The 12,995-nt window shown below is 41.3% G+C and overlaps 1 protein-coding gene across 4 annotated transcripts in view; it reads left to right on the top strand.

Moving 5' to 3' along the window:
- Positions 1-4,651: 4,651 nt before the first annotated feature.
- Positions 4,652-12,995, top strand: part of TMEM38B (transmembrane protein 38B) — a 53,631-nt gene continuing 45,287 nt past the window's right edge. For all 4 annotated transcript variants that reach the window (XR_009490281.1, XM_059873478.1, XM_059873477.1 and 1 more), the window contains exons 1-3: positions 4,652-4,848; positions 9,170-9,326; positions 12,487-12,671. Coding sequence is in view for 3 of the 4 variants with exons in the window: in XM_059873478.1 (XP_059729461.1) it covers positions 4,743-4,848; positions 9,170-9,326; positions 12,487-12,671 (448 nt within the window). In the remaining variant the exon portion in view is untranslated. The remainder of the gene's footprint in view (positions 4,849-9,169; positions 9,327-12,486; positions 12,672-12,995) is intronic.

Raw genomic sequence — 12,995 nt, forward strand, 5'->3', positions numbered from 1 at the left:
TTCTTTAGTAGACATACAAACACTTTTTGCATACATCCATAGCCTGAAGAACACACTTCTGCCTACTTGTGCGTCCATGACCTAAGGGTAGACACCAGTGACCTCTTGGATAGAGCCAGCAGAACTAGTTACAGCTGCTACAGTCCTAGGCTTCACCTAGGAAAGAACACAGTGCTTCTGCTTCAAAGTCTGCAGGAGAAGAGAAATTTTAAATGGATCCTTAAATACTTATGAGAATCTAATCTTGCATGAGGGAGGATGGATCTGAGGTGGATGCAAGTCAAACAACACCACTGCTCAGTTTAAAAAAAAACCTCAACATTATTTCTGCACTTTGCAATTTAGATTAGCACTAACCAGCATGCAAGGAAGATAAAGCAGAGTACTGTTAAGTTAGGAGAAACTTGGCCATCTGAACTTCCTATTATTTATTTTCTCATATTTTTTCATAAATCTGAAAGGAGACAGGACCTGACCTTCTGCAGGAAAACTGCAAAACAAGGAGGGTAACCAGAGTGATGAAGCTGGGAGGTGGAGAAAGGTAAAGGCGGGGCCTGAGTTTATGAGTTATGATTGAAGGCATGCACAAGTAAGGTGACAAAAGTGGAATGAACAGCCAGATTCTCAGAGACAGACAGGAGACTGACAGGTGTACTAAGCCATGAGTAAATGTTGAGGACGCCATGGAGAAAGCAAGAAAACCAGGCAAGCAGTGGGGAGTGACACTGAAAGAAGTATGCAGGGTTGATGAATGTATTGTGCTGGTGAGAGAGGAAACAGGAAAATGCTCTAGAAGTAAGCAGCTTGATGGGGATAAAAAACTGTTGGAAAACAGGGAAACAAAGCAGAAAACTGCGGAGCAGAGCAAGAATTTGTTTAGAAGGAGACAGAAGTGTGGCACATGGCTAGAAATCACAAATGTGGTAGGCTGAGAGCAGACAGTGGAAATGGCCATTTCCATATTTTGACAAAGATTACTATTTTCATCTGACTTGATTTTGATCCACAGGCTTGAGTTTGAGAGATCTCAGAAGATAAAAAAACTTAACCTAATAATTCATAAGAAGAGATTATTCTTAATTTTCTGAATTGGGGAAGAAGAGTAAGAGTTTTGAGGTATACTAATGAAATATACTAAAGTAGTTCTCCTCCTTTTTTCCTTCCTAAGGCACTATTTTTGAACTCCAGGCCACTGCCTGTAGGACCCCAAGAGACATTACAAAATAAAACACTAAATAAACATATCTCACATTAAGCACTAACTTCACCAGATACACTTTCATGCTAAGTACACAGACCATTTTTTTTTTTTCTTTCAAACACAAGAATTAGCATAATCCCACTGAAAAGTACTCTGGAGAATGTGCAAGTTGGGTAACTATTCAGCAGGTGTTTACAGTGGGGTTTTTTAAGGTCAGGATAACATTCCTTGGGCAAGAGAGTCAGTTCAGGCTTGTGCTTTGATTTCACATTGAGCTTTCCACTTATACAACACAACAGTCCATCTTTGAAATTCTTATATGTGCACTGTGCTGCTCAGCTCTCACTATTAGCCTGCTCCCAATTTATGAAGAAAGGGATATCTGTTCTTCCAGTTTAAAATCATGAAAACACAAAAAATTGTTTCTTATACACACTAACACAGAGACAGGTGTGTCTAGCTTACACACTAATACCATCAGCTCACACTGACACAGTTCTCTCCACATTTGTATACTTGGCTCAAGGATGAGCAAGTTTATTTCAGGTGTTTTATCCCCTGCTGTCTTTAAATTATTGCTGAGATATCTAGGACAGCTGGAAATTGATCAAATTTTAAGTTTTCTTATTTGTTAGTCTACTTTTGTTATGCAGACTGCATTCTGTGGTCTGATTTCTCTCTGGTGGCTTCCTCTGTTCTCTGCTGTGCTAAGATGCCACACAGGAATCTCTCCCTGGTCACCAGCAGTCTTAGAGAAACTGCTGCTCTTATTTCCTGCTGGAGCTGGAGGTACAAAACTCATCAAAATGTCTTTCTTGTTTAAATTGTGGAGGTTAACATGCTTTCCCACCTCACTGCCATGAGATCCACCTTCACATCAGCTACCTCTGTGTTGTTTAACCCCAGTCATGAGCCAAGCCCCACACAGCCACCCTCTCACTCTCCCACCAGTGGGACTGGGGAGAGATTTGGAAGGGTAAAAGCTCACAGGTTGGGATAATGACTGTTTAATGAGGGAAGCAAAAGCTGCTAACACAAGCACAGCAAAACAAGGAATGAATTCCCTGTTTCGCATGGTTGTGCAGGTGTTCAGCCATTCCCAGCAGAGCAGGGTGCCATCACACAGAACAGTGACTTGGGAGGTCAAATGCCATCACTCTAAATGTCCCCCCTTCCTTTCCCCCCACTTTATACACTGAACATGATGTCACATGGTCTGGAACATCCCTGGGGTGACTTGGGGTCACCTGTCCCAGCTGGGTCTCCTCAGCCTGAAGAGGAGCAAATGCCTTGGCTCTGTTCAATCAGCAATAACAAAAACATCTCTGTATCATCACCCCTGAGCTCAGCACAAATCCAAAACACAGCTCCACACCAGCCTTGGGGAAGGAAATTAATTTTACCCCAGCCCAAACCAGCACAATTCTGCTTTGGAGAGCAACACTTCAGGGCAGTGACAGTGCAGTATTATGTATTTGAGGACCTGACTAAAATTTGAAAGTTCAGGCAGGTATTGCTGATCTGCTGCAAAATAGCAGCAATAGAGGCATCACTGCTGGCATGGTAAAGAACTTGGGTATCTCTACACAAGTTGCAGGCACAGAGGTGGCTGCAGTGCAGATGTCGCTGGCCAAAACTGCGCCATTTTTTTTGCAACACTGTAGGTTCCTTGCGGTCACTGCCATGTTAATTTCCCTCCCTCTCCTTCTACGATCACACACAACACAGCCTGAGTAGGTTTCACTGCCTAGCAATGAAACGGATGCCACTCGGTGGGGATAAACCAGTACTGCAAGAAGTGAAAAAGACTACATCGTTTTAAATCCTGTCAGTAGCTCCGTGGCTGCAGTTGCAGGGACACAGAGGGCCCTGCTCAGCGGGAAGCAAAATTACGCTGAACTCATTTCTGCTACAGAATGCAGCTTACTAATGTATTATGTCTCATTACCTATAAACTGGGGCAAGCTGATATTCTGCTCTAGAAAACAAACTCTGGTTTCTGAGTCTGCACGGCAGGAAATAAGAATTAGATCTGTAAATGACAAGGTAAGAGATCACTTTGACTAAATTAGGATCTCTTCAAGTAGATGAAATGAAGATGGAAATGGCCAAGAAATAGAAATGAGCTCCATGCACATGGGTCAATTCTCAGGGAGCAAATGAGTCACTGGATGCACAGAAAGGGAGAGACATTGAGAATAGGAACTTCTGTGAATATGGTACTGATAAATGGCAAATCAATGAAAATAATAGCTCGCTATTCATAGCAAGCTGAAATTATTCTGAGAAAATTCAAGTGTTTGCTATGTTGAGTGGTATAGACCTTTTCCCCAGAATGACTCTACAATTTCAGTTATTTCCTGAAATTAGTTCTTGGCAGGCAAAGAACAAGTTCAAAAGCACCTGTGAAAGCTGCACATCTTCAGACTGATTTGCTTAATTTCACCATACAGTGTGCCAAACTTGGAGCCTTTAGGAGTTCTTTGGAAAAGACAGAAACAGTTCAGGGAAAATTTACTAGGGAAAACGAGCCAAAATTTCACAAACTAGTAAACTGAAGGGAGCCTGTCAGAAAGATGGGGGGAATGGTTTAATACTGAAAGAATAGATCTAGATAAGATATGAGGAAGAAATTCTTCATTGTGAGGGTGGTGAGACCTGGCACAATACTGCAAGGACTGAAAAAGAGAAGCTGTGGCTGCCACATTCCTGGAAGAGTCCAAGGCAAGGCTGGATGGAGCTTGGTGAAAACTGGGATTTTGGAAGGTGTCCTTGCCCACGAATGAACTTTAAGGTCCCCTCCAACCCCAGCCATCCTGATTACATGAATTTCCTTCAGATCCTCCGAGTCTGGTGAACAAAGAAAAAGGAAATGTCATGTATATTGGAGTTAGTAGATCTTCGAAAATGTTTCACTTGGGTAGTTCACGAGCAAACTAGCTTTGCTGAAAATACTGTGGGATTGGTGCAACATTGGACATAGAACTTTAAGGAGGCAAAGCTAGCCCTCACTGACAAAATAGATGTAAAGATGCATTAAGGCGTTTCTCCTGAGCTGTGGCAGCACCTGGTGTACATTAATAACCTCAGTAACTGATGAATAGACGGCATTAACCTGCAAAAGCCCACATGTGGAACCGACCGTTTACGCTGGTAATGCTCTTGATGAGCTTCAGAAATATTCAACAGGAAACAAAAAAAGAGAAAAAACAATGTATAAAGGTAAGTGTAGCGACCTGCGCACAAGGTTCTCAGGGAAGCAGCACAAATGCAGCAGAGGCTCTGAGGGAGGCCACAACCGACCTCAAACTGCATGGGGCAGGACTATCAGCTTTTTGACCAAGAAAAGACAAACAAAAAGCAGGATAGGCACCTCGGAAAGCGGAGCCGCGGGGCTGAGAGAAGGACGGCCCCGTGAGGCGCCGAGCCCCGCCCCGCCCCGCCCCGCGCTGACGGCGGCCGGGAGCGGCCAAGCCTCTTGCTGAGGGCTCTCCCCACTCTCTCGTCCCAGGCAGCTGCGCCGGGAGCTCCGTGCCCGGCTATGGAGCTGTGGCAGGTGCCGCTGAGCTTCTCCCGCCTCCGCATGTTCCCTTTCTTCGACCTGGCGCATTATGTCGCCTCTGTCCTGGCGCTGAAGGAGCAGCGGGGTGAGCGGGGCGAGACGGGACGGGGCGGACACCCCACACCCCCATGGCAATTCCGGTGTTCCCCCGTGGCCCCCCGGCCCTGCGGGCCGTGTGTCCCGGCAGGGTGAGGATGCGGCCCCGAGGGGAGCCGCCATCCCCGTTACCCCGTGGCCGTGCAAATGGGATTGTCTGCCGCCTGCATTAGCCCGTCTGTTCATAAGTGTTGTCTCACTGCCCGCAAAAGACACCCAGCCAAGCTTTTCTTGCTTTCCAGAGCTTAAGAGGCGCTGGCGAAATCAGCCAAGAGTTTTGTTGGAAAGCTTTTAGTTTATAATTCAGTTGTTTGTTTGTTTGTTTCAGTTTTGAAGTCTGGAGTAAAAGGGCTGAGCCCCCTCGAAGTTGGGTTTATGCAGGGAATGTGTGTGTAACAGGCCAGTATTTCTCTGCCCAGAGTTGCGTCTGAGAAGAGAGATTAACTAGACTTTACATCTTTCACACACCCTGTTTGTGCAGGGCGTTGTTAAGGTCTTTCTGTCTTGTAGGAAACAGCTCGGGACTCTCCTGGGTAGGTCCTGTGCCAGTGGCTTGTCAGCGTTGTAACCTGCAGATTGTAAAGTGAATTTAGCAAAGCTTTCCACTTCCACTAGCAAGGTTTTGTATGAGAGCACCTCACTGCACTTCAGTCTGCATGCTGTCTTCCAGAAAATCATTTACACTGTGGCTGTTAGCCTTTTTTTTTTTTTTTTTTTTTTTTTGTCACAAATGTGATGCTAGCCTTGTTTCAGTGTTTCGAATTAAGCTACTTGTGGTGTGGGTTTAGACATGTTTACAGTAACTGTGCATCCTAGGTGATAACTGTGTGGGGAAACTGAGCTGGCTTTTGGGATTATAGTGCAAATTTGGGAGCTGCTTCTTGCCTCAGATTTTTAGGGCTCTGCACTGTTTGTTTAGTGGGAGCTTGTTCTTTGGTCCCTTCCTAAGTCTTCCAAGGTGAATTTTGACCATCTGCTGAGGAAATGCATTTAACAGACTGTGAAGACTGCTATAAAGTGCTTATGCATTCTAGTATCTTCACCAAACTTTGTTAATGGTGCTAAAATTTTTAACGGGTGCTGGGCTGTGGCATTGTGTAATGTTTTTGTTCCATTTAGAAAGGGACTTTCTGACATTATCATGCAATACTTTTAAACTTTCCTCTGGAATGGGAACACCTAAAGATGAGGATGAGGGGCCTCTCTGCACAGTTTTAGTGAGACAGCACTTATGGAAAGTAAAATTGCTGTCAGAAGTCTGGTCAGATCCATGCTCCTATTTTTTTTTTTTTTTTTTCTTCTCGGCTTAATACTTGGTAGTTCAGAACTCCTGACTATTTTCTAATAGTTGGAATTAATAACTGTAATCCAGGTGACTGCCTGCTGGCCTGTTTCTCAGTTCCCAAGTGATCTAAACGGAGTGTTAAATCATAACTGAAATAGCAGTTATTACGAATACTCAGGATGAATATATTATTGTTGATTAATGCTGTCTAGGCTTTATGTTCTTTTTGGAAACTTACAACAGCAGCTTTATTTGACAGGGAAATTACGGGATAGCCTTGAATGCCTGGTGATGTAAGAAGTATGTGGTCAAGTTACAGCCACATTTATTTTATCCCAGATTACTGTCTCATTAAAATACCAACTCACCCCCACTGCTTAAAATCAGATTCAGTGTGGGCATTTGGATCATGGATGGGTGCACACTAACTAGGACTTTTCCAATCCTCCTAGCCAGGCTTTCTTGCTCACTTCTGACTGGCAAACTACAGCAGTGACAACCAGCTTGCTGCTTTCTGTGTGTTTTAAAAGAAGAGTTCTTGATTAGTGCTTTGAGTATGTCTTCGGAGTTGCTTGCTTGTAACTCTAGCCAGCTGCAGAACTGGCAATTTACTTTTTTTGGGATGGAGGGACAGCAGAAGGTGTTGATGGTTGAGGATGTGTCATATTTGGTTTGTTCCTGACATTTTTCTATGATGCGTTTGAGATGATTTCAAGAGAAATAATTTCTTCAGCATAGTTTTGCTCTGTTAAGCCTGACTCTATAAAACCTTTATCTTAACTAATGATATTCTATGTGCTTGAATGGGGTACTAGACAAAATATGTACAAGTCCTCCTGGTGTGCTCACTAGATGTGTGTGTCGTATGCATTATTGCCTATTTGGAACGTGCAGAAAAGTTTAAAGCAGATATAATCATATTGACAGAAATAGTTAGTTGGTAATGGTTTGGTTTGTTTGTTTGTTAGTGTATTTGTGTGTGTTTGTTTTAGTTTTTTGTTTTGTTTGGGGTTTTTTGAATTTTTTCCTAAGTTTTGTTTGTTTGTTTTTTAATGTTACAGTTGTTCAGGAACAATTCTTAAAACCATATTCAAAATTAGTCCTTGTGTTTTGAAACCTTTCCTTAACTTTCAGAAGTGTACATCTGCAGGGCTGGTGGCCTTCTGGCAGATCCACCATTGCGTGGTTGTGTGATGCCTCATTAATTTTAGAGGATGCATCAGAGGACAAATATAAATGACCACTTTGTATAAAAACATTTGACCTACTTAAAACTCAATTTGTCTTCTGAAAGGCTACACCCTAGTAATAAATTAAGTAGCAATGCTGAGATGATCTTTAAAGTAGTATCAACTTTTTTTGCCTCATTGTTTTCTATATTGTGTATATTCCTTGTTAGGAACCAAGTATGGATTGTAAAAAACTGGCATTTGAGCCATTTCTATTGCTGACCGACAGAAATGTCTTGAACTGCAATAGAGGTTCCACTTTCTTGACCTTTTATTTGTAAAATGAATAAATTTACCTGAATTGTTGTGGAGCTTACTGGTAGATGTCAATCTGGATGTGCCCTCAAAACTGAAAACCACTTGCTGCTAGTTGTGGGACAGAGGAAGTGTGGAGAAGCTGGTGATTGTTGGAAGGCAGGAGAATGGATCTGAAGAGAGAATAGAGACCTAATTTTAAAACTACTCCAAAGGTAGTAAGCATGAGCCGTTAATAATTTGCAAGTATCTTAACTTGGAGCACCAGGTACTGCAGTTTGAAAAATCAATTGCAAAATAGTTAAAAATAAAAAAGATGTTATTTTGTACTCCAGTATTCTGTAATGCTTAGGAGTGCTCATTTTTATAAATTGGCTGTTTTATAGGCATTTAGATAGTGCTGAAGCACTTGATATCTATGCCAGCACTAAAACTGGAACAGTCTTGTTAATGCATTGAATTAGCTGAGAGTGCTATTTGCTTTTTTAAATGTTTGAGCCTCTCATCTTTGGTAGGAGCTTCTTTTCCCACAGAAATGCCTGATAAACCAGAGCTTCTACTCTGAATTGGGAACAGATGTCAAATTTCATTTCAGGGCAGACAGTAGTGCTTTTGTGAACTTCAGCCTTTGGACTATGGAAAATTAAACTTGTTCAGGCAAACAGCTCAGAACCAGTTTAAAGGGAAGCTTTGGCAACACTAAACTTTTAAAGTGGAAGGAAATAGTCAAAACAACTACTTGAGGATATTTCTAGCTTTGGTAAAATATTGTTTTCCTCTGAAAATGGTTAATACTTCCCATTACCTCCAGTATAGTTTTTTAATATTATGTACTCTTTTTGGCATAGTTAACGTGCTTTTTAAAATGACAGTTCATTTTAAAGATGATGAAATAAACCAAACTATCAATCTTTTAATAATGAGGGAAATTTACCTTTATTATTACAGTTCAAGGTAACCTTCCCCCCCACCCTCTTCAAGAGTGCAGGTGAAAACTATTTGATAATTATCTTGGATGCAGTTTTCATTTTGGTCAGCAATCACAGCAGGATATTACCAGAAAAAAAAGAGAAAACAGTTGCCTTGAATTCTTGGAACACTCAAAAGCAGAAATGGAATTCCTAGAATAACCCTCCAAATGTCAGCAGTCCTGTTTAGATTAGCCACTTAGGTGTTTTTAATACAAATTTGAAAGCAAGTGTGTCCCTGTGTCAGGCTGTTAGCAACAAGACCTCACTGCTTTGCTCTGAAAGCTTTTTCTTCTTGGTACCTAGATATAACAAGCTAATACACAAAAGATATTCAGAGAACACTTTGTGTCAGCCTTTCACTTCTGTTCAGGAGCTTAAGTTAAAGTCACCATACCCTGAGGTTTGTATTTCTGGAAAATTTTCCTGTGAGAGCCTGCTGATTGCTGGAGGATTTTTCATTACCTGAAGGAACTAAATTGAAAAATACTGACCTTTAAAACCTGGTGTTATTCTCCAGTTTTCATTTTTGTTTATGCAGAATGTTATATGGTTTGGTTTTTTTTCCCCCAGGAGTTGTGGAAGTGTCGGTCCGAAGTCCCTTGGCCTGCTGGTTTAGTGCAATGCTTTATTGCTTTGGGGGTTCAGTTTTGTCTTCCTTGATGCTTGGTGAACCTCCAGTAGCATTTCTGGCAAAGACCATAAATATTCTACTGGCATCCTCAGTCTGGTAAGCAGCCACAGTTGGGTAAGATGAGTGATATTGGCTCCAAGGAAGCTGTATGCTGTAAACTGATACTGTGCCATCAAGGTAAAAGTGTTGTGGATTTGGATGCTGTCTCTTCATCCAGGATCATTCTCTATGATCCTGTTGTCTGGGAACAGAGAGCAACTCTTACAGCCTGTTGTGTAACCAAATGCTTTGTTGCTAGATTAGACTTGCCTTAGGTTTTCTTAATATTCCTGGTCAAAGAGCTGCAAACATTACTTTTTAATAAAGTTATTTGGTTGCTGATTTTCTGAATATAGGTATGTCATAAATGGAGTCAGGTTTTTAAAAAGTAGATCTTGAAGATCAGACCTGGCTGCTGTGAAAATTTTGGCTTTTCCTGTAACTGAGGTTCCAAGACATATCTTTCCTCCAGTTCCTCCTACAAGACGCTTCTTTTTTCTGTATTTCATTCTGTCCCAGATGGGCAGATGTTGTGGTGGGAAACAGTCACTATCTGAATTGTATGATTGAATCAAGTATTAGGCATTTTGGCCTGCTTTTCAGTTTAAAAAAACATTCTGGAGTTATTTTCATATGAATGTGGTCTTCCACTGGAGTTCATTTGCTCCAGAAAGTGATCTTTGAAGAAAACTTCAAACTTAACAAAAATTATGAGCAGCAGTGGGGTTTTGAGTTTAGAAATCTCAGTCACTATATTTGGATAGTCTGGCCTGCTTAAAATTTTTTAGTTTCATGTGCCCCATAAGTTTTACAATTGCAAATTCATGAAAATGAAAGCAAGTGTTTCTGTCTATCTGGGTATGTGTATTAGTTTTATGGTCTTTGTGTTGCAGTAGAAGATGACATATTTAATTTGGTGAAATAAATAACATGCATTATTAGTGAATTATTAACAGAACCTGCCTGTGGTTGTGTTAGTCTGATTTGGGCAGACTGATTGCTAGTTTCAAGTGACATGAACTAGGAGTACACTTGAAGAGAGCAGGATTTCTGTTTAACTCACCGTGATTTGCTGTGCCCAAATTAAAGGAGGTTTTAGTGAGGAGCTGTGAAAGTTACAAAACGTTTTAGGCTTCCAGCTTTACAAAGTCCCCTCTTCCTGAGTGTAGTGACCTTAATTCCTGGTCCCAGATCGTGCAAAATGGAATTCCTCAAGCCACACTTGGGGCTGGAAAGTGAGTGGAGTCGTGCTGGGCTTGAGGAATGCTCCTGAATAGTCTGTAGGACAGCGGCATCTACTGTTAGCAGAGATTACAGGCAGGAATGCCGTGGTGGGCCTTCAGGGCCAACCTCAGTCTTGTCACCAGTGCTTCAGGGTCCTAAACCCACATTCTGCAGATCTAAATTAATTCTGGTGTGAGTTGTCTGGGGAGTGTCGGAACTCAGGACATTCCTTTGGGAGTCCGGAGTTTCCTGGGACCCTTGCCAGGGGGCTCGGAGACCCTGGCACACAGCCCACAACACCAGTGGGTTCGATTATGAACCACGGAATAACTTGTCACCTTTATAGAAAGAGATAAAAGCCACAATAGTGTAAATAGTGTAAGAATAAAATAATTACAGAGTCTAAATGTAGGTTTTAGGATTTTTGGTATAGGGGTTTCTGGTGACAAAATGGAGAGATTTGGGCGTGTCTAGCCTTTCTTCTTCTTCTCTACCTCCATCTTGTCTGGTGATGTTGGCACTTTTAGATTGGTCTAAAGTAGAAACTCACTGTCTAATATAGATGATAGGTATTGGAAAATAACTGTAAATATTGTACACGTAGTTTGTAGTATATAAAGATAACACCACCCTGGAAGAGGGGGGAGTGCCTCTGGCTGTCCTGCCAAACGGATCTCGGCTGGACAGGGAGAAAGAACTTTATAGATAAGATGCAATAAACAATCTTGAGACCGAAAAAATGAAGAGCCCTGACTTCTTCTTCAAGCACCGGGCTGGGAAAAGAAACTTTAGAACTTTAGTCGGGGTCACTCTGACCAGCTAGAAAGAGAGACCCCGGCGGGGAGTAGGTGGATTAAGTGGCTTTTTGCAGTAGCCTGTAAAATACATCCTCTCTCTAAGTCTTTGGCTTCATATCAGCTGAAGCCTGGTTGCATGCAGGGCATCTGACTTTGCAATAAGAGATAAAGGGAAGGGCCTCAGAAATTCTTGGTAGGCAGGATTGGGATCAAAAACTTTAAAGCAAGGGGCAGTGTCTTTTTTTTTTTTTTTTTTTTTTAAGAAAACAAGATTTATCCTTCTTTTTAAACACTTTCTCTGCTCTTATGCAATTATTACTCTTACTCCTGTGCTGAAATAATCTACTTAAGATAACTTAATCAAGATACTTAGTCTTGTTTGAGTTTTTGTGAATGTCTCAGTAAGAACTGAATTTTATTTATTATTGAAGACATATAATAAAACACTACCTAATATAGTATTTTAAAATTTACTGTCACTTAGGATTTAAATGTTAGCCATTTTTACTTGGTTTTAAAAGCAAGTAGATCAAAGATATTTTGTGTAGTGTTCTTTCAATGCTTTGAATAAAAATGTGCTTGTAATTGGCAAGCTGGAAAAGCTAGAATTGGTGAGTACTAAGATGTTAAATGTGTTTAAAAATAGCCATGCATTTCATGTAGTATGACATTAACTAGTGGAGGCATTGTTGCTGAAGTTATATAATTTCAGGTACCTACAGTCTGGAAGCACAGAGTCAGCATTTAATTTACCACCCTGTTGTAATCCTATTAAAAAAAAAAAAACCCAAACAAAAAACCAAAACAAAACAACCCCCTACACCGAACTAAACAAAAAATAACTCACAAGATAAACTCAAACCACAAAAAGTCACTCAGATACCACTTTAATGACTTGAATTATAAAAATGTGATTTATAAGGTATAGAACAATTGAAAAAATGTAAAGTTGTTTCACATGGACTTCAGCAGATTCTTCTCTGTGACAGTGAGGCAGTAATGTTTGGTTTTGGTGCAAAAACTTAGGCATGCTCAGAAGCTTTTCAAATTTGTTCCAAGATGTGTGCCACAAGACTTTGAGTTGTCAGTAGTATATCAGGAATTGCTAGTCATATTCCAAAAATATCTTTAAAGATTATGAAAAGATAATTCCTTAGCAAAATTCTGGGTAATGTTTTCTTTCTGATGATTTTCAGGTATCTAGTGTTTTACTGCCCAGAGGACATATTCTGCCGCTGCTTTTCCTTTCTGCCTCTTCGTCTTCTGGTGGCAGGAATGAAAGAAGTGACAAGGACTTGGAAGATCACAGATGGCATTGCACATGCAGACGTTGTCTACAAAGATGCCTGTCTTATCATGGTGGCCGTGGGCTGGGCCAGAGGTAACATGCACAGCGTCTTGTTCTGAGGGTTTGGGGTTTTTTGGGGTAGTGTTCAAATATCTAGACCCTCAGCAGAACTGTAGCACCATCCTTGCTGTGCTGGGTGTGGTAGTTCTGATGCAGTCTGATGTGCCCTGAAAGAAGAAGCCTGTGCTGCAGATTTTCTCCCTGAATTAAGGGTGACATTGAAGGACTTGGAGGGGAGTTCCCTTCAGAAGGTCTTAGGAGAGCTTGCAGGATGGGCAGTTGATGACAATAAAGAAGTAAATCTTATTTGTAGCTGTTGCTGAACTTTCCAACAGCGTTGTTGCCTCAGAGCTGAGT

The sequence above is a fragment of the Haemorhous mexicanus genome, chromosome Z (genome assembly GCF_027477595.1).
Source record: "Haemorhous mexicanus isolate bHaeMex1 chromosome Z, bHaeMex1.pri, whole genome shotgun sequence".
Taxonomy (NCBI): domain Eukaryota; kingdom Metazoa; phylum Chordata; class Aves; order Passeriformes; family Fringillidae; genus Haemorhous; species Haemorhous mexicanus.